Below are 20,235 nucleotides of genomic sequence, written 5' to 3'. Positions count from 1 at the left end.
TCCGGGGTTTAGAGCGCTGGGTGCTCTTGCAGAGGACTCAGGTCAGGTTCCCAGCAGCCACATTGGAGCTCACAGCAGTTTGTAAGTCCAGTTTCAGGGGACCCAACACCCTCTCATAAACTCCGTGTACACCCAGCACACATGTGGTGCACAGAAATGCATGCAGACAAAGCCCCTATACAGAGGACAACTCAAATAAAATAATAAAAAAGGATCCAACAATAACAAGCTCCTCAAGACGGCCTACTGCTGCAGCGTAGGACTGGAGTTTGTCTCCCAGCTCCAAGGTCGGATGGCTCCCAACTGCCCGGAACTCCAGTTCCAGAGGAATCGATGTCTCTGGCTTTAGTGGGCATGCATATGCACATGTGCGTATGCACAGACCCACCCATATACACAGTTAAATTTAAACCCCCGATCACGGTGTGGCCGTCTCTTCCGCGAGCACCTCGCTGAGGTTCTGCTCGCTGTGCTTTAACGTCACTTGGGTGCACAGTTGGGTCAGTCAGACAAGTGACGATAGGGAAAGCGACACAGAAAGCGGCATTCTGAGCAGAACCCACCGAGCCCCCGCAGAACCTCAAAACTGCCAGGCTGTGCCTACTCGGGGGCAGAGGCCAGCTTTGATCTTGAGTCACAAACAGCAGCCTCCCACCCACACCCCATTCCAACCCCATCTCCACCCCTGCACCTCCGCAACCTTCTCCTCCACCCCGTCCCCTCCCCACCTCTGTTTTCCCGCCTACCCCAGGCAACGCAATGAATGTAATAAAGGAATGCTTTCCCAATGGGGAGACGGTAGGAGATTCTCAAAAGATGAAACAAAACAAAAACAATTTTCCATCCAATTCTCAGTGTCTCCTGAGCTGTTACCACTCCTTAAACCCTGACGGCACAGCTGGGCTTTGAGATATTTTCACACAACTACCTTTATAGGCTAGGGTCTGCACATGAGGGAGAACAGTCAGGTTTTTCCTTTCTGAGACAGGCTGATTTTGCTGAGTATTACATCCTCTAAGCCCGTCTACTTTCCTGCAAAGTTCTGATTTGAGTTTGGAAGCACCGAGAAACTGGCTGTTTTTCACTCTGTTCTCATTCTAAAATGCATCATTGTTGCTGAATGAATGCACTTTCAGATTAAACACTGCGGGGCAGTGTGTTTATGCGGGGTCATCAGGAATGTGTGCCTCATGCAGACCACCAAGCTGGCCAGGGACGTCCAGGCCCTGGGTGGGACCAGCGATCCGTACAGTGTTTACAGTGGGCTGTGGAATTTGCAGATGTGAAAGGTGTCGCTCTATTGGAGTCAGAGCAAGAGAGAGGAGGCAGCCCTGATAGGGACTGGGGCCCTACATATAGATCATTTGGCCCACAGGAAGATGGGCAACTGTCAGATAATGTACTTCTATTCTGTGTAAGATGCATATTGACATATAGGATAAAGATGATCTATAATAATGTCATACATAATCTAAACGTATTTGAATCACTCACCTCCCCATTTACCCATTGCCCCCTCTTATCTCCCACCCACTCTCATTGATCCTCTTCTTCCCAATGAGTTTCCTCCTGCTCTCATGTGTGTGTCTATGTGTGTGTGTGTATGTGTGTGTGTGTCTATGTGTGTGTGTGTATGTGTGTGTGTGTCTATGTGTGTGTCTATGTGTGTGTGTGTCTATGTGTGTGTGTGTCTATGTGTGTGTGTCTATGTGTATATATATATATATGTGTGTGTGTGTGTGTCTATGTGTATATATATATATATGTGTGTGTGTGTGTGGCTCTGTGTGTGTATATGTGTGTGTGTGTGTCTATGTGTGTGTCTATGTGTGTGTGTGTCTATGTGTGTGTGTGTCTATGTGTGTGTGTCTATGTGTATATATATATATATATATGTGTGTGTGTGTGGCTCTGTGTGTGTCTATGTGTGTGTGTGTTTATGTGTGTGTGTCTATGTGTGTATATATATATATATATATATGTGTGTGTGTCTCTGTTTGTGTGTCTGTGTCTCTATGTGTGTATGCGTGTGTCTGTGTGTATGTCTGTCTATCTTGTGTCTGAATGTGTCTGTGTGTATGTCTGTCTATCTTGTGTCTGTATGTGTCTGTATATGTGTGTGTCTGTGTTTATGTCTGTCTATCTTGTGTCTGTGTGTGTCTGTGTGTGTCTATGTATTGTGTATGTGTTTATGTGTGTATATGTGTGTGTCTATGTATTGTGTATGTGTTTATGTGTGTATATGTGTGTGTCTGTGTGTGTGTCTATGTATTGTGTATGTGTTTATGTGTGTGTCTGTATGTGTCTTGCGTATGTCTGTCTATCTTGTGTCTGTATGTGTGTCTATGTTTATGTCTGTCTGTCTTGTGTCTGTGTGTGTCTGTGTGTGTCTATGTATTGTGTATGTGTTTATGTGTGTATATGTGTGTGTTTGTGTGTGTGTCTGTATGTGTCTGTGTGTGTGTCTGTCTATCTTGTGTCTGTATGTGTGTCTATGTTTATGTCTGTCTGTCTTGTGTCTGTGTGTGTCTGTGTGTGTGTCTATGTATTGTGTATGTGTTTATGTGTGTATATGTGTGTGTCTGTGTGTATAACTAACCAGCAGCTACACCACTGAAGAAAAAGATTCCCTTTTCTCTGGAAACCACTGATTTCCACTTGCTCCCCTGGTAGGTCAGGGTGGACACTTATGAAACCTTCTTCCGTCCCTGATGGACTGTAGATGGATCCAAGCTTCAAAAGCAATAATTTTAACATTAGGAAGACAGGGAGGAAGGAAGGGTTGTGGAGAGGGTGCTGTTATATTCTTGCCTTGAAAGCAGGAGGATCTGAGTTCAAATCTCAGAACACATATGAAAGGTTAATACTATATTATGCTTGTAATCCATCATTGCAAGGTAGAGACAGAGGCGTCTGAGGGGCTCACCATCAGCAAGCCTAGTCTGTCTATTGAGTTGGGGGGGGAGGTGAGGGGGCTCTGCCTCAAAACAGAAACAACAAAAAATTTAAAGTAGGTGGTGTGCCTGGGAAACCACACCCAAGGTTGTCCTGTGACTTTCACACATTCACGTGCACACACACTTATGCACATGAACATGTGCCCACATATACATACACTCATCAAAAAAGGAAGAACATTCTTTTTAAATAAAGAGTAAATGTGTAAATTGGAAAATGTTTTCTCTGTGAAAATTGCATTGTGTTATTTTCAACATTTCATCACAGATTAGTAAGCATTCTGTCTGGTGCTTGGGACCTCTGACACCAAGACTTAACTAGATGATATGAGCTTGGGTACACAGGAGAGCATCATAGGAAGCAATTTATCTCAGGAAAAAATGGTGGAAATGCAAATTAAGGATGAAAAAAATGGGTATGAAATGTGACTGGTCAGCTTCGGATATATTGAGAGTTAGACTGGGTAGGATGTGGGTGTTGGAGTTGAGCAATGGGAAAATGCTCAGGAAAAGGAAGATGGACAGCAAGGTGGAGAGAGAGGCTTGGGACAGTGTGGGATGCTTTGGTTTGCAATGTGTTGGCTTTGGGATTCCAGCCGGACAACCCCATAAAAGGTCTAGTAGGAAGTCAGGGTGTCTGGCTGGAGCCCAGGGAAGCAGGTTATGCCTGAGTCGTGAAATCAGACGATGTCAGTGAGATGTTGGCAGCTGGTGAAGCGGAGGAAGGAAGGGAGGGAGGGAGAAACGGAGAGAGGGAGGGGATGGACAAGAGCCTACCATTAGCCTCGTGGGTGGAGAGCATCAGCAGCCAAGGGTCAGGTATAGCCCAGACAGTAATGAAAGTGAAGGAGAAGGAACAGAGAAGTGGTTCAACCCCAGGAAAGGGGGTCCTCATTTAAACCACGTGCCAGTCTTAAAAAGATAACCATCGTGATGATTCAACATTTATCTCTCCTGCGCTGTGCTAAATGCCTTCCAAACCACTTCCTGTGACCCTCACAGCAGCCCTATAAAACAGAGTCTATTGTTGGCCACATTTCACAGCCTAGATGCTCACATTTCACCTAGATTCGGTAAATGTGTCCACGGTGCCAGTGAGTGGTAAAGCTGGAATCCATTCTGACTCCAGAGCTAATTCACAGGTGAGGGAGTGGCCCGTGATGTCAAGAACTCAGGGCAGTGATCCAGGGTGACAAAATGTTAAAGACGTCCTTGGCATTTGGCAGTTGAACATCTTAGCTCACGAGCTGGAGTGAAGTGTGCAGGATGTGAGAAGTCAGCTGCCCCCTGAAGTGGGCAGGGCCCCAAAGCATGGCTCTGACCTTGGCTGCTGCACTGTTCCCGGGGACACCGTGCATGTGGATTCCAGGGTGACCCCTCCTGCATGCTGCCATGCAGCAGCTTTGAGTTCCAGCAGAACGCAAGACATTTCTTTGCAAGTGGGTCCAGAATCACCGCAAGAAGCCCAAAGCCTCAGGTGCTCAAGTACCTGTATAAAATTCCACAGTAGTGCCTGGCCAGCTACACACATCTTCCCATGTGCTTTAAGTCACCCGTCATTCATTTATAATACCTAACATGGTACGCATACCGCCCAAGCAGATGGTCTGCGGTGGTTCGGGAACCATGACAAGAGAAAAAAGTGTGCAGCTATTCAGTGCACATGCAGCTTTGCGCTCCTTTTCAAATATTCTCAAGGCACAGTTGGCTGGCCCCGTGAATGTGGAAGCCTTGGCTATGGAGGGTGGTTGACTGGAAGATTCTTGATGTTAAGGGAAGGAACGAGAGTGGAGGAGAGCATCCAGAAACAAGTCAGCCTGGTTTCTTTAAAAAAGACAATTGCAACGTGTTCCGGTTCTAAGGAGGAGTCCCCTGGCTTATGTGGGGTAGAGCCAGCCAGCTTGCCCGCTTTTCTAGCGTCTTTGTCAGTGGCGTTCCTTTCTCTTCTACCGTTTCCTCGGTGGAATTATGCATCCTCCAGACAACTCTCAGTGGAAGAGCCAGGAGAGAAGGAAAGCAGGCCGTTGTACGAGAGGACGGCCGGTTTGTTGGGACAAGTTTCTGAAGACAGAGCAGCTACCTAAAGTGGGTAGAGGGGGAGACCTGAAGGGAAGAGGGAGAGGCTCCCTATGAACTACTGGAAGGGCGGATGCTGACAGCTAAGCCTATGCTCCAAACTCGTACAGTCCCTGACTCGACCCCTTCCCCTGTGAAGGGGGCACCCACGGGGCTTTCGGTTGGAGTGTACGTTTTCAGCTTTGTTTGCTTTGCTGTTTCAGCCCTTGAGGTAACCTCCTCATAACGCATTCCCGTGGCTCTCTATAAGGAAAGGCAGACAGCCTGGGGAGAACCGTGCTGAACCTGAAGGAGTAGGTTAAACACAGTGTGAGGGTCCGGCTCGGCTGAGGTCTCAGCTCATGTGAAAATCAGCACCTTGCTTCATTCAGACGATTCCAATAGTAATTATTGAAGGCTTATGACCTGCTAGAAAGTGTCCTAAGCTTTACATTGTCATGCTTTTCAGAAAATATTTAATTTTATTTTATGTATAGGAGTGTTTTGCCTACATATAGGTGTACTATGTGCATGCAGTGCCTACTGAGGCCAGAAGAGGGCTTCGGGTCCTCTGGAATTGGTGTCCAGGTGGTTGTTGTGCCACCCCGTGGGTGCTGGGAATGGAGCTTGGATCCTCTGAAAAAGCAGCACGACTCAGCCTCTGAGCCATCTCTCCAGCCCCAAATTCGCATGTTTTTAGGAAATGGTCCAAATATATACTTTTCTATTTTAATTTTATTATTTCTTTTTAAAAACATTGATTGATGAGAAAACAAGTAAGTTACCCAGCTTCTCCATCTAGTAAATGTCAATCCTGTTTTGAAAGGTGGGTCTGCACTCTTAGTCAGTATATTCTCTCTCTCTCTCTCTCTCTCTCTCTCTCTCTCTCTCTCTCTCTCTCAAGTTCATTTCAGGTCCTTTCTTCTCTGTGGCATCAAGTCAAAGGCTGACATCCTGATCAATTAATCATCTCGGAATCTTGCAAAAAAGATGAGCACGTAATCTGATAGGCAGGCTCCTGGCAGCCAGACCAGATGCCAAGTGAGAGGATGATCAGCTCTTTACAGCATGGCCCTGGGAGCCGGTGAGGATTGGTTCTTACCTGAAGTTTCTGTCAGTGTGCTGCAGAAGGTGCATGCTAACTGGATTATTCAGTTTAGGAGACATGGTCATGAAATCCACACACGTGGGCCCTTGCCCAACAAGGCCTGACTCAAGAACTGAGTCAGCCACGGCAGAGAGGCCACTCTTCGGCTACAGCCATCTTCCATGTCATGACCTCTCGTCAGTGGTAAACCTTCAAGAATAAGCTGGAGGTTTGGAGTAACATATCATTGATTCTCAATGAAGCTCTTTTAAATGTCAATGATAATTTCAGTAGCTTTATTTACTTATGTATTTATTTGAGCTCAAGCTGGCCTCAAACTTGTAACCCTCTTATCTTAGTTTCCCAAGCACTGGGATTATGGAAGGATATTGCTACACTTAGAACTTGGTGTCCCCTTGGTGACTGCAAAAGAGCAAAATTTGAATATGCAGAATAATGATGGATGATAATTCTATTAATAAAAAATAATAAAACACTCACAAAATTACATACCATGACTAGGCTAGAGTTATTGGGACACAAAGAAACACGATTATAACCTCAGTGTTAAGGAGAATTTGCTCGCCTACACTGAGGGGAATATATTGCTTACACAGAGTTGGAAAATGTTTTGAATAGAATTTTACTACTTTTGGCATTGACATTTTTTCATGAACTAGCCTTATAATTGTGGGATGATTGCTTATGACAATGTGAACCAGGAATAACGATCATTGTGTCTTCTGATACTAATTTGGTAGTGAATTCTATACTTGGGGGGTATTTGTCATGATTTCATATAAAGCTATGTAATAATTCAACAAATCCATAAGGCCCACCACAGGAGGCCTTCTGTCTTTGTTTCTCGGAACATCTTAGAGGCAACACATTCTCAGGTGCCTTAAAACTTACCGAGAAAATGCGGCTGCTTCTCAAGAAGTCTTCATTTCCTCATTTGTTAAAAAGAAACAAACTGGAGATGATGTCATTGCTAAGCTTCCTTCCCATCAGCAACTGCTGTTTGAGTGACCCCACAGCACAGACAAAAGTGGGGTCACGTCAGGAAGAAGTGCATCATGGGACACTGGCATAGGACAAAAAACGTAAGCAACCCTTCTCTGGTGTTCCTGGGTTCTTGGGCCCCCCCAGTTTAAACCAAGATGTGCTTGTAAAGGTAGCTGTGGCCGTACCTCAGTGGTCCGAGGAGAACCATGTCCCGCTGCTCTTTGCTCTCCCCTCCTCACTGTATCTGACTACAAGACGTTGACTTCTTTCTCCCTGACACCAACCAAGTCCCTGTCCCAAGATGTTCCCCACCCTCCTTTACTGAGGGTCCAGTAAAAGATACAGACGGGGTGAAAATGAAAACACAACGTCATGAGGGCGTGGACACTCCTGTAGGAACAAGGTGGGCACTTGAAAGCATAAGGGAGAAAAGGCCGAGACCCCTTGAGGTGCGTGGCATTTGGGCATGAGGAGGACAGGTGATCAGATGGGCTGGTCAGGAGAGGATGCCTGTGCCAAGACTCAAGGGCAAGGGGTGGAAGCGAGGGCAGCGGCGGAAGCGCCCCCTTACCCCAGTGGCCGCTGGGTGTTGGGGTTGCATGGGTTTAGGAAAGGCTGGAGGAAGGAAGTAAATCAGGAGGGACGGTGACTCAGGTGAGCTGCCTGGGGTTAGTCTCTGAGAGGAATGGGAGACATGGAAGGGTTTGGAGTGAGGTGGGCACCGTCCTGATAAGCTGGGTTTTCATACTAGCGTGGAAAGAGGCTTCCACACTCATAGAGAATTTTTCGTCTCTAGGTCCTAGGTCATTGCATAAGCATGAGGTGATTCTACAGTTGAATATCTGAAGTGACTCTTACGCTGGCTTGAGTCAATGAGCACACTTAAGAACGTCAGGCATGACGAGAGACCTCTTTGGTCCCAGGTGCTCTTCACTGGAAAATCTTGGTCTGTGCCTAGGCTCTGGGCACCTGTAGACTGGATCACCTTGAGCAGACTCAGATAGAGGTGGCCCAGACCTCTGAACCCCGTGGTATATGGTATGTCCACTGGGTCCCCTCACCCCTCACTGAGAAAGCCTTTCTCTGCCTCTACCATCTGATCATTTTGTAAAAGACAATGAACAGCATAGTGAGGTGACCACATGAAGAAACACCTCACAGAAGGACATGGGTTTTCCCACTTAATTTTCTGTTTGTTTTATTTGTGTGTGCAAGCACATGTATGTGGAGGCCATGGGGCAACATCAGGGGCTTTCCTTAATCCCTCTCCACATTTTTTCAAATTTAATTTGTGTGTGTGTGTGTGTGTGTGTGTGTGTGTGTGTGTGTGTGCATCTGTGTCTGTATGTGTGTGATGTAAAGTGTATGAGTGTGTATGTGTGTGTGCCCATGTGTGACTAGAGAGTTTGTGTTCATGTATGTGACATGAAGAGTGTGTGTGCCTGTGTCTTTGTGCATATCAGCATGTGTGATGTGAGAGTGTATGCGTGTATGTGCATATTCTTGTGATGTTGGTGCCCCCATGCCCTGGCCTGTGTGTGGCAATCAGATCTTCCCCAGCCAGTGTTTATCTTTCCACTTGTTTTAGATCAACAGTTCTCAACCTGTGGATTGTGACTCTTTTGGGGGGTCGAATGACCTTTTCACAGGGGTCACCTAAGGCCATCAGGAAACAGATATTAACAAGTCATAATGGTAACAAAATTACAGAGATGAAGTAGCAATGAAAATAATGTTATGGTTGGGGGTCACCACAGCATGAGGGACTGTATCAAAGGGTCGCAGCATCAGAAAGGTTGAGAACCACTGATTTAGATGATCTCTTCCGGCTTGTATAACCCAGGCTAGCTGGCTAATGAGCTTCCAAGCTTCTACTGAGTCTCCTACGGACCCTTAAACGACCATATTTGGTTTTTCCACAGGTTCTGAGGATCTGAACTCAGGTCCTCGGGCTTTGTGGGAAATGCCTTTCTGCACTGAGTGAGCTGCCTCCTTATTCCTCTACCTTAGCTTTTGAGATGCAATCTGAGTCCAGTGGTCATTCACTGGCTGCAGAGGCAGGCTAGGGGGTCTGTCTGTCTTCCTCCCCCCGCCCCAGGGTTCCGTGAGCACTCGGCTTTTTTACGTGAGTGTTGGTGGTCTAACTCGGGTCCCATGAATGCTTTCCTGACTGAACCGTCTCAGTATAAGTCAAGTCCTTCTTTAGATACAGGTGGCTGTCTGGGTCTGGTGGGCATGTCCAGAAGGGTTCTAGGCCTTTGTGTCTTAGAACAAGGAAGTAACCAGAGAGATAAACTGATGGTAGCAGAAGCTGGGGTGGATCCTTAGGACCGTGGCAAAGGATGAATCAGGCCAGAGCAGAGACATTTAGAAACGCGGCAGCTGCTCTGTACAATGGGTTAGAGCTGTTCTGTCGCCCAGCAGAGGCTTTGGGGGGCGTTTGCACAGCGCAGGCTTTTCCATGCACGCTCTGTTCACCTAGCTCTACGTATTGCTTCATGCGTCACATGTCTAGCTAGTGATCTTATATCTCCACCCAGGGGTGTGCAGCTTAGTGTACTATGAGCCACAGGTCACCTTCAGACAGCCCTGGAGTGTCTCTGTGACTGTACCAGTGGCTCCTGCCGTTTCTAGTCTGCCTTGGCCGGCAGGTTTTTCTCCTATGCTAATTTTGCAGCCTGCTCAGAAGGCCTTCCGGACCTCATCCTCCACCCTACTCTCCAGCCTCACTTTCATCCAGTTTCCTTGGGAAAACAAAGCATGACTCTGAGATGAGAATTGCTTTAGACCCTTCCCATGGCAGCTAGGGCGGACTTTGTGGAAACTGCTTTATGGAGATATGACTTCTATATTGTTAAATCCAGCCGGTTCTCAATAGTGAGAGGGTCTGTCCATGGATATGCGTACAGTGACGTATAGCTTACCCTTAAAAATGAAGGGAAAATTTTCACAGGCTACAACATGGATGAACCTTGAAGCTATTATGCCAAAGGAAAGAGGTCGTTCACAAGAATACAAATGCTTTTTCCCTTCCCATGAGGTACTGAACAGAGGGGAAAACAGTTGTCTAAACAGAGAGTAGGGAGTGGGAGAGGCGAGTTACTGTTTAATGAGCACAAAGATGAAGAGAGATGAGTGGAGGGGTAGTGAGGATGATTCCTCCATAAGTGAATGGACTTCATGTCACAGAGTCGTACGACTAAAAAGGTGACCATGGTCGCTTTTATTTATGTGTATTTTTCTGATATTAAAAACTAACTTCAAAGCCATCCTGGCCTACAGAGCAAGATCCAGGACAGCCAGGGTTACACAGAGAAACACAGTTTCAATCAAACAACAAAACAAAAGAAAACAGAACAAAAACCTTCCAGGGCTAGAGAGATATCTCAGTGGTTAAGAACACTGGCTGCTGAAGCGTGCAAGCTCACGTGCACACACACATACACACAAGTAAAATTTAAAAGCTTTAAAAAGAACTTCTAAAGTGCCCAATTCAGTAGTTTCTAGAATGTTGACAGTTTTGCAAATTTTTTGTTTTGTTTTGTTTGAGACAGGGTCTTGTTATGTAACCCTAACTGCCCTGGTGTTAATGTGCAGCCCAGTCTGGCCTCAAACTCAGGGCAATCCTCTTGCCTCGGCCTCTGAAGTGCTGGGATTACAGGTGTCTGTCACCATACCCAGCTGTGACCAATGCCATAACCTCCTTTTCTAACCTTTTCCTCACCCCCGTGCCCCTCCAGAAAAAACCCTTTCACCTCTACAAACTGGAGGGAGCTATTTTTGACAGGCCACCACGGTGTCATCGCAGAGACTCAGAAGGGCCCTTGGAGATTTAGATGAGGCTCCCCGGAAGAGGTTTGGAGAGGCATAGCAGATCGGCAAAGGCCACACAACTCGCTTGTGGCAGAGTTAGCTCTTTGATTTCTTGGGAGGTGAGCTTTTCCGTATCAAAAAATGCTGTGTCACTCACTTCCTCCCTAGTGATGCTGACAAGAGCTTCTGGGCACACAGACAGTGTTAGATGTTCCCAGGCTCCTCTCCGCAGGCTCTCCCTCCACTCTCCAGAGCCTGGGAGCCAACAGCGGAAAAGTCTGTATGTGTTCCGCAATGCTCCTTCACGCCTTAATTACGTCTGAGAAGGGTTCCAACGAGTTTTGTTGATAATAATATCTCAGCCTGTCTTATTAGAAATGCAACCAGGCTCAGTGAGTTCACTTTTGAAAGTCGTGGCCTTTTACAGCAGGGGCAGTGGCGAACAGTATCCTATAGCAGAAATGTCAAGGGCGTGGGCTCAAAGTCGGGGTCATCTCATCCCTGGAGCGGGGCTGGGGGACAGCTGGCTTCCTCCTTCCACGGTCTGCCTCTTGCCTTTCAACAGCACTCAGGTCTGGCAGAGCCATGGTCAGGGAAACTACAGGGAACCTAGGTGTGGTGTGGGGAATTACCATCGGGGAGTGTCTTTAAATGGTAATCCAGTATTCCTCCAGAATCTGTTGGCGGATTGAAGGTTTTCAATGGTCGGGTTGATGGTGGAGAAGGGTCTCACGGTTATTAAACACAGAGAAAGAGAGACCACGTTAACAGAGGCTGTGGCAAATCGTGGAATCCACAGATGCTGAAACAGCGAGAGTATGGAAGCCTCACTGGGTCTGTATTCCTGTGATATCGGCCCCTAAGAGTGCATGGAATTTCTTCATCCAGGCCACTCAAGTGACAGGTAGGTACTCTCAAGCGTCCTGTGAGTTCCCATCGCATGAGGAAAAACCTGACTGAGGAGATGGTTATGGGGGATGACACAGGCTTCTAGACAACGAGCTCCCTACGGATAGGGACTATACAGCTCATGTTTGAACTCTCAGTGGCCAGAGAGTGCTTGCTTGCTACGTGTGTCTGCTGAGAGAGAGAATGAGTAGCAACAGTTCACGTCAGGAGATGTGTTGTTATTTACAAAATGACTGATGGGCGCCATGCATGAACTCATCTTCAGCAACACTCAGACCTTAGCCCTGGAAGGTAGGCAAGGCTGCTTCGCAGGTGAGGTCACACAGCTGTAGGTAGGAGAGGTGGTATCATGTCGAGACTGCCCTCCCCAAAGGCCTGAGATATGAATAAGGCTCAACTAGATACCTGTGGCTTCTGTATTCTAATCCCGTATCCGTCCGTGGTAGACATATTTTTCACCTAAATCTTGCAACATCAGCATTGTATTATGCCGTTTAAATTGTCATAAGACGATTACATCACCGGGCCAGACAGGGGCTAGGCCGGCAAGTGGGTGAATCCACATGCGGTCTCTGCTACAGATCTAGCATGATAGCGCTGCTGTGCCTAATGCAGTTTCTAGTCCTTTCGATGAAGTAGCTTGTAGCTTTATGGCCCCGGGTCTTCAGGAAATGTGTTCAAACATTGCCTCTGCTTCATTGAGAGCCTTGTTTCTGTTGAACTTCCACGGCCTTATCGGAAATCAATGATTGCTTCAGATCTTCCAACTGTCATGTGGAGGAGACCTAAAGATGAACTCACTCACAATGGTTTGAGATGGCAGAATGTGGAGAACTTGCAATCACTGAAACGCGTGCTCCTGCACCAAGGTGTGTGCCCCATTTTAACTGTGTCCACGTCGTGCGCGAGGGAATCTCTCCATGCAGATTGTTTTCCTCCAACAATCCGCACGATCATAGCATTTCAGGACAAGGGTAGGGGCTAACTCCCGGGCAGAGAGCGGCCAAGCTGAGGCGAAACAGAGGAGCTATCCTATCCTAGCAACTGTTGCCATGCGGGGGCGTGGCATCGATGCCAGCGAGGACGCTCTCGCGACCCCGTCCCCTCACCGGCACGAACTACATTTCCCATGATGCTCGGAGAGGGCTCCGTTGTGACGGAGGGAACGAGCGCGCACGGGGGCGGGGTGAGGGGGGGGGCGCTATTCCCAAGTCGGCTCTTGGGTTCGGGCTGCCGCCGCCGCCGCCGCCGCCATGTTGGGCTGAGGCGATGACAGGAGGCGGCCGGGGCGTGTGGGATTGAGAAGTGGCGGAGGAGGCGGAGAGTCAGGGCTCCGAGGGGGAGCTGTTTCCCTAGCTGAGGGAGGAGCCCCCGGAAGACGCCGCGGAAGGCAGCGAAGCGGAGGCGGCCGGAGCCCGGACGCGATGCAGCCCGACCCGCGCGGCTGCGCCGAGGCGCCCGCGGCCTGAGCCCCTCCGGCGCTGCGCTCGGCTCGGTTCGGCTCGGCTCGGCCCGGCCCGGTTCGGCTCGGCTCGGCTCGGCCCGGCTCGGCTCGGCTCGGCTCGGCGGCCGGCGAAGTCGATGCCCTTGAGCGCGGCTGCGCGCGGCCCGGCTGTGCGGCCCCGCGGCGCGCGCTGAGCCTCTCGGCGGCCGGGGCCGCCCTCAGCCCCGCGCTCGATGTGTCGCCACATAGTTATCTGTACACTTGGTCGCCGGGGCTTTAATGAGGACCTGAGTCGCGAGCGCGTGTGAATCACCGCCTGGGCCCGGCGAGGAGGAGGACGGCGCATTTAACCCCCTCCCACCCCGCTCCATGTCCGTGTGTCACTCGGCTCCGTCCACCTGGCGCGGCGGGTCCTGGCGCTGCCACTGCTGCTGACGACCGGCTGCTCCCCTCGCGCCTCTCGCCCCAGAACCTCCTGGGCTCCCACGGAACTTGTACTTGTTTTGTTTTCTGTCGTTTTTCCTCCTTGGCAAAGCTCGGCAAGGAACCACCGATCGGAACTGTGAAGCTTTTCCATTTCCCGTAGCCCCAGCACTTCGGCCCTTGTCTTTTCTGTTTTGTTTTCTGCGTAAACCTCTGGCCCACTCTCAAAAGGCAAGATGTCCAGTCATGTCCCGGCGGATATGGTAAGTGAACGATAAGTTCTGACGTTCGGATTGCATTGTGGTTTCCAATCTGATTTAACCCGAAAACGACGCCGGCGTCGGGGCGAAGGTTTCTGGGGCCGGGCGGGGGGTTATGGGGGGGGCACTGGTGTCAAAGCCACTTGGCTTTGGGGAAGTTGTCGCTTCTGCTCCCCCCCCCCCCTTTTTTTTTTAGGAAGCGCTGGTTTTTGGTGTGGTTTTGCTGTTTTTTTTTTTTCCTTTCTTTCTTTTTCTTCTTTTTTAACCTCGGGAGTCACTGGCTCGTTTGTGTTTTCTAAGTCGCCGGAGGCAGGGAAATGCAGCTGGAAGCGGAGGAAATTCCTCCCCGATTGCTAGAAGGCTCTGAAGGCTTGGGTTTAAACGCTTCGGGGAAAACGTCAGGGGCAGTGTGGGCAGAGCCGGGGACGGGCGCCCTGCTGGATGCCTAGGGCAGGGAGAGGAGATCTCGCTCAGTGACAGACAAAATCATTCGGGCAGTAGGTGCACACCTGATAGGTTTCAGGGACAGAGGCGCACCTCTTTGGAAAAGTCTCGCTGCGAGCCCTTCGAAAGGTCTGGCTGAAGAGCTCTGACAACCCGAGCTATTTAGGATGCTTTTCGACTCTAGGCTGATGGCATAAGAGATCCTTCTTTATCTAGATAGTCCGATGTTTAGCAGGATTGCATTTTAGGTTTTTTGTTTGTTTAAGCCAACGAAACATGCTTATTGAGCTGGATCACTGGGCGACGAGAACTGGAAACAAAAAGTGCTCTTGTTTATTGAGGCTTTTCCCTTTGGTTTCTGAAGGTTAGGGTTGTGAGTGTGTTGACTGACAGTTACTTTGTAGCCTTACAGTGCTGAGGGGTGGGTTTGTGGGAGTGTGAAACGACACTTTGCAGTCCCGAGGGCAGACAGAATGCATTTAACAGGGAGATGAATAATCCTGTTTATGAAAGAATTGAAGTTAATGTAATCATGCCCACTTATGTCAAGTTGACATTTGAATGTATGTGTATTACAGTGCAAAACCAGAGTTGAACTTTGCTAATGATTACATTTTTAAAATGTCAGATATTTCTATGGAGGGGACCACTTTTACCTCTGTAAAAGAAAAATGACCCTTAAACTGTATTTTGACCTTGGCTTAAAGACATTTTGTTTGATTTTCCACTTAATAACCTATTCAAATGCAAAGGAACCACTGGGTCTGTCTCCTGGGCGCCACACCGCACACAGCCTTTGCTTCCGGAGTCTTTAAACCCGGCTCAGTCCTTTTAGTTGTTCCTTCCTCTTGATGTGCACAGAGGGAACGGTCTCTTGCCTGCTAGAGTGGCTGCTGCCATGGTTCCCTTTACACTATTCTCAAAGTTGCCTAGAGAGGTCTCTACACAGAGCTGCAAATGCGATTTCCCCTGTTTGATGAGTGATCTGTGGGCTCATAGCCTCCGGCAAAGATTTGCTCTTTGTAAAGCCTCCATTCTACATCATCAGCACAGTGCAGGCTACATCACCTGAGTGCCATTTATTCTGTCAGAGAAGTTGTGATGGAATAGGTTTGTGTCATTAAAACGGTGCCACTACTTTCTTCAGGCCCAGTGATAAAGGAAAAGTGGGGCGGACAGCATCAGCCACACATTGAGGTGATTTGGGGGAGTGCCTTCTCTGAAGATTGGAAGCTGTGTTGGGGCTGGGGGGCTGAAGTAGGGGCAAGGTTTTATTAATAGCTGCAATTACAAACTGTAACTACTTGTCTGTTTGAGATTGTGTGTTCAGGCCTGATGACTCAGTGGTGCTTGAGATCCCTGATTAAAGGTGATATGCAAGGGCACAGCAGCATTATGTAATAAACATAGACTGCCTGATGATGCTCTTCAGAGGTAGCCTGACGCTGTGCGGACTTCCAAGCTCCAAGTGGGTTTTGTAGCTCGTCTTCATCTTGCTGGAGGATGTGATTGTTTGTGAAAACCTTTTAAACCTCCATTTTCCATTACTTCAGTTTTAGTTTTCCTTCAGACGTGTCTTTGTTTGATAAGTTCCTAGACTCCTCAACTTAAGAAAATACTTATAATATATTAAATACTGGCTTGAAGTTGTTGATTTAATGTTTCCTAGTTAAACTCCTCGTACTAGTACCTGACAGTTAGAGTTTGCATCGGTGACTTACAGTGAGGACGGTTTACCACTTTTTCATCTGAAAGCCATCTCGTCACTCCCATCCATGTGCCCACAAGGTAACATTTCCTTGCAGCCTGACTCTAAATTGATTAGAATACAAGCTGTCACAGACCTCTGAACTTGAACTTGCAAGTGCAGAATCCCTTCCTGTTAGGTGCTGTGATGTGAACCTTTCAAGTGCTGACAGCCCTCTCTGCTGTTTAGACACAAATGTTCTACTGTTCCTTTACATCTTAATGGTGCTTGTCAGCCCGAGGAACAGCCTGCTCGGAGGTGGGGTGGAGCATGATGTTAGAACCCCTGCTCTGTTTCATGTGCGGTGATTCCTTCCAGACGATGATAATTGCTAAATCACTTGACATGTGGGTAAAGTCTTCTTATGGCTACCATTGTGACTCATTTTGCAACCTGTATTTTAACACCAGTTTTAGTTTTGTAAATAGAAGTCTCACTTAAAATTTACTTTTAACCATTAAGTACATTTTTGTTTTACTATAAAAAACATTTTTTATAATCCAAATTTAGAAAGTGCCCCTGTAATGAGTGGATTTGTTGCGCCTTCTATAAAATAATTTGCCAGGAGCCTTTTGCAAGGAGCCTTCTTATCGACACACACACACACACACACACACACACACACACACACACACACACACACGTGTGCACATTCTAGAAACATAACTGTTTCTATATACAGGATATATGCATACAGGAGATGCTGATGTTTTCTTGTTAATAATGATAGAGTTGGAAGTACTCTATTTACTAATATCTCAGTGTAGCAACCTGCCTGTGGGGGGGAAAGCTGAAGATAACTGGCGCAGAATTTCATTATAATACGTCATATTTAAATGGATTCCCTTTATGTTTTTAAAAACTGAGTTCACAGTTTGTGGTCTTCCTTGGGCATTAGCCATTGTTTATATTTGTGTAGTGATCTGTGAGCCGCTCTACAAAAAGACATCTACTGTGAAGACAGGACTGGGGAGGACAGCATGCGAAGGTGTTGGAGCACATGGGCATGTGCTCATAAAACTGTTCCTTCGCTTGGGAAACCACTTAGGACTTTGGACTAGAATTGGACTGTATGACTTTAGGACGTCTATTACGTCAAAAACTATCTGCAAACCACCTGTGAGCCGGGTGTGGCAGCGCACGCCTTTAATCCATTGCTCTGGAGGTGGAGGCAGAACCTGGGAGTTCAAGGCCAGCCTGGTTTGCATAGTACGTTTTAGGCCATCAAGGGCTACATAGTGAAACCTGTCTCAAAAACGGGAAGAAAAAGAAACTACCTGCAAAGGAAGTTGTATGAGGACAGTGGACTCGGGCTGTTATCTTACTGCTCGTTGGGTTGCTGAACAGTTACTGATCAATAGATTGTAGTCTGGGGACAAAAGATACCCTGACAGTTTTGTCAGTTCATTTCATGTGTTTAGTAGAATATTCTAATTGTAATGCTTGTTTTATTTCTTCTATTCACGAAAGAAATATTTTTGGAGCCCTCTAGTGGGCAGGAAATAAGTAGAATAAATTTTCTTTCAATGTGAACTTTGATCAGTTTCCTAAGTTAAAGTGAAATGACGTGGGAGGAGGGGCCAAGCCCAGAATGAGATCCCGAGAACAGAATTGGCTATGGGAAAGTATCCGAGATAAAATACCAGACTCCCTCCTTGCTTACAGTTCCTTTTTCGTTTTCATCTCCTGCCTCGTATACTGTTTTCCAGTTGAAGTCGGAAGAGCCCTTCCAGCTCAGGAGTCGAGTGAGTATGGCTTGCCAGTCTGTGTGACTTGGTAATAGTGCAGTAAGCAGTCTCCCTGTTGAGTGGTCCTCCGGTTGGTTTACTTGACTGTGATTCCCAGTTTTTGAGCTGAAATGGATCATTCTGGGTCCAGGAGGACTTTCCCTTCTCTCCGAAACATTTTCTTCGGCGCTTTTGTTGATGGTCTTATACTTACTTGGTCAGGGGTGGGGACAGGTGTCTTAGATTTGTTACGTCTTCCATGATTTCTAAATCAGAATTGGTGTTTTAAAACTTTGACTCATGAAGTGGTCCAGTTTGTTACTTAGAGAAAAATAAGAGTGTTCCACCTCTGCTCGTAGATGGGGATTTATCTTGTCCTCTTTGGCACTTTGAATTGGAAAGCACGCTGTTCAATGTTGAAGCTTGGATGTCCTTCTATTAGTGATAAGCGGTGCTGGCCCTGCTCGTCTCAGTGGGGAGCACATATGTGCTTTGGTTTTCAGGTTTCGTTTTGTTTCTTTCTTTCTTTTTCTTTTTTTGGTTTTTGGTTCTTTTGAGACAGTTTCTCTGTATCCTTGGCTGTCCTGGAACTCACTCTGTAGACCAGGCTGCCTCCAAGTCACAGAAGCCTGCCTCTGCTTCCTAAGTGTCTGGATCAAAGGTGTGCGCCACTACCACCTGGCTATCAAATTTCTTTCTTCTTGGAGAAGAAATTGAAGTGAATTCAATTCGTAATAACCTGGGCAGGCACCTTGGGTCATTCTGAATTGGGGATTTTTTTCCCCAGTTCATGAAGGTTTTGAAACAGCCCAGTGTGATCGTTTTGAGTTGCTGCTTGGTTAAAATAGGATGTGGTGTGCTTGGTCTAACTTCCCTTGTTTGGGCTTTTTGAGTCAAGTACTGACTGTGTTGCCCAGGCTGGCTTCCCACTAGTAATCCTCCTGCCTCAGTCTTAGTGCTAACACTATAACGTGGGCCACAAGCTTGTCTAGCTGAGTTTTGGTGGCTGTCAATTCTGTTTGAGTGTACTGCAGACACTGTAATTGCAAACTTCTGTATGCACCTGTGAGGAGGCCCTGAGCTTTCTGCCCCTTCTGGATCACTGCCTTATAAAATGAAGTGAGGCAAGTCAGTCAAGGTCTGAGAGTAAGAAGATTAGAACTTGCTGTTGGTAGACTTCTGGCCCCCACAGTGTGGGTGAGCTCTTTTTCCCCTCCTCCTCCCTTCCTCCCTTCCTCCCGTCTAGATTAACCGTGAATGGAGTTTGCTGAGGAAGGTGGGAGAATTGTGGAATGAGGCGGCCAGCAACAGCACTGTGAAGTCAACTCCTCAGAGGTTTTGCAACTGATCCGTTCCTGCAGCTAGTTAATAGAACCTGCTGTTGACTTAGGATTGAAATGATGGGCAAAGCTGTGCTTTCAAAACTTTAAATCCCAAGTGAGGAAGTTCTTACGCACTGAAGAATCTAGTGCTGTGGAAGGAACATCCAAGAGCACATTTAGATATTGCCCATCTGTTGAAAGGCCTTCTCTGCAAACAATTCCGGGGAATTTTGACTCAGCAGAAGCAAAAGACAAAACTAGTTTTCCAAAAACGAAGACATCAGGAAAAATGAAATTTTATTAACAATATCATTAGGTAGCTAACTTCTAAGATAAACTAAGTTGATAATAGAATGGAAACTGTCGTGACTTTGTGAGCTGGTAAGTGATGTGCCCTACTCTGGATCTGCACCTCTTTGTGAGCTAGGGTTTTCATTTTGCCTTAGGACAGCTCTTAAAACCACATGTCAACAATCCCAGCCAAAGGGAGGCTGAGGCAGGACAATTCCAAGTCGGAGCTCAGCCTGTCTATGAGACCTTGTCTGAAAACCCAGAACAGATAAAATAACAATAATGGAAGAAAAACCAATGTCAAAATAAACTTACCTTCTTCTGCTAGAAAACTAGTTTTAAGAACTAGAGAGGCATGTTCAGAAACAGCCCTTTTATTAATGTGCTAATACTTTCAGTGGTTCCAAGATCAAAACAGATTCATACATAGTTAAATATAAAGTGACTCAAGCATTTTACTCTTTTGTTTCAGTTCTGTGAAGTACGTGTGTTGTTTGACTTACGGGTGGATATACACACGTTGCAGGTCTGTGCACTGTATGGCATAGTGCAGAAACCAGTGTAGTAAGTGACCAAGCTTCCTGGGCGTTTTAGCTGGTGTTTGATATGTATTTTTCCTGAAATCAGGATGCCTGCTTACCCTTCTCTTTTTGTGGGTGTTGACTGTAATTTGCTGTAGATGTAAAAGTTAAGCGTTCTATAATATAATGCATATTAAGGCAGAGCAAAAGATGCCTGGGCAGGTTGCTCA

General features: G+C 47.1%; 1 protein-coding gene across 1 annotated transcript in view; it reads left to right on the top strand.

Moving 5' to 3' along the window:
• Positions 1–13,468: 13,468 nt before the first annotated feature.
• Ubl3 (ubiquitin like 3) overlaps positions 13,469–20,235 on the top strand; it is a 49,517-nt gene continuing 42,750 nt past the window's right edge. Inside the window, exon 1 of the mRNA XM_052754556.1 lies at positions 13,469–13,956. Within this exon, the coding sequence (XP_052610516.1) occupies positions 13,930–13,956 (27 nt within the window). The 5' untranslated portion in view covers positions 13,469–13,929. The remainder of the gene's footprint in view (positions 13,957–20,235) is intronic.

This window comes from Peromyscus californicus, unplaced genomic scaffold (assembly GCF_007827085.1).
Source record: "Peromyscus californicus insignis strain IS unplaced genomic scaffold, ASM782708v3 Scaffold_2__1_contigs__length_46816999, whole genome shotgun sequence".
NCBI classification, from domain to species: domain Eukaryota; kingdom Metazoa; phylum Chordata; class Mammalia; order Rodentia; family Cricetidae; genus Peromyscus; species Peromyscus californicus.
The sequence above is the reverse complement of the archived record's forward strand: the minus strand, read 5'-3'. Positions and strand labels throughout refer to the sequence as shown.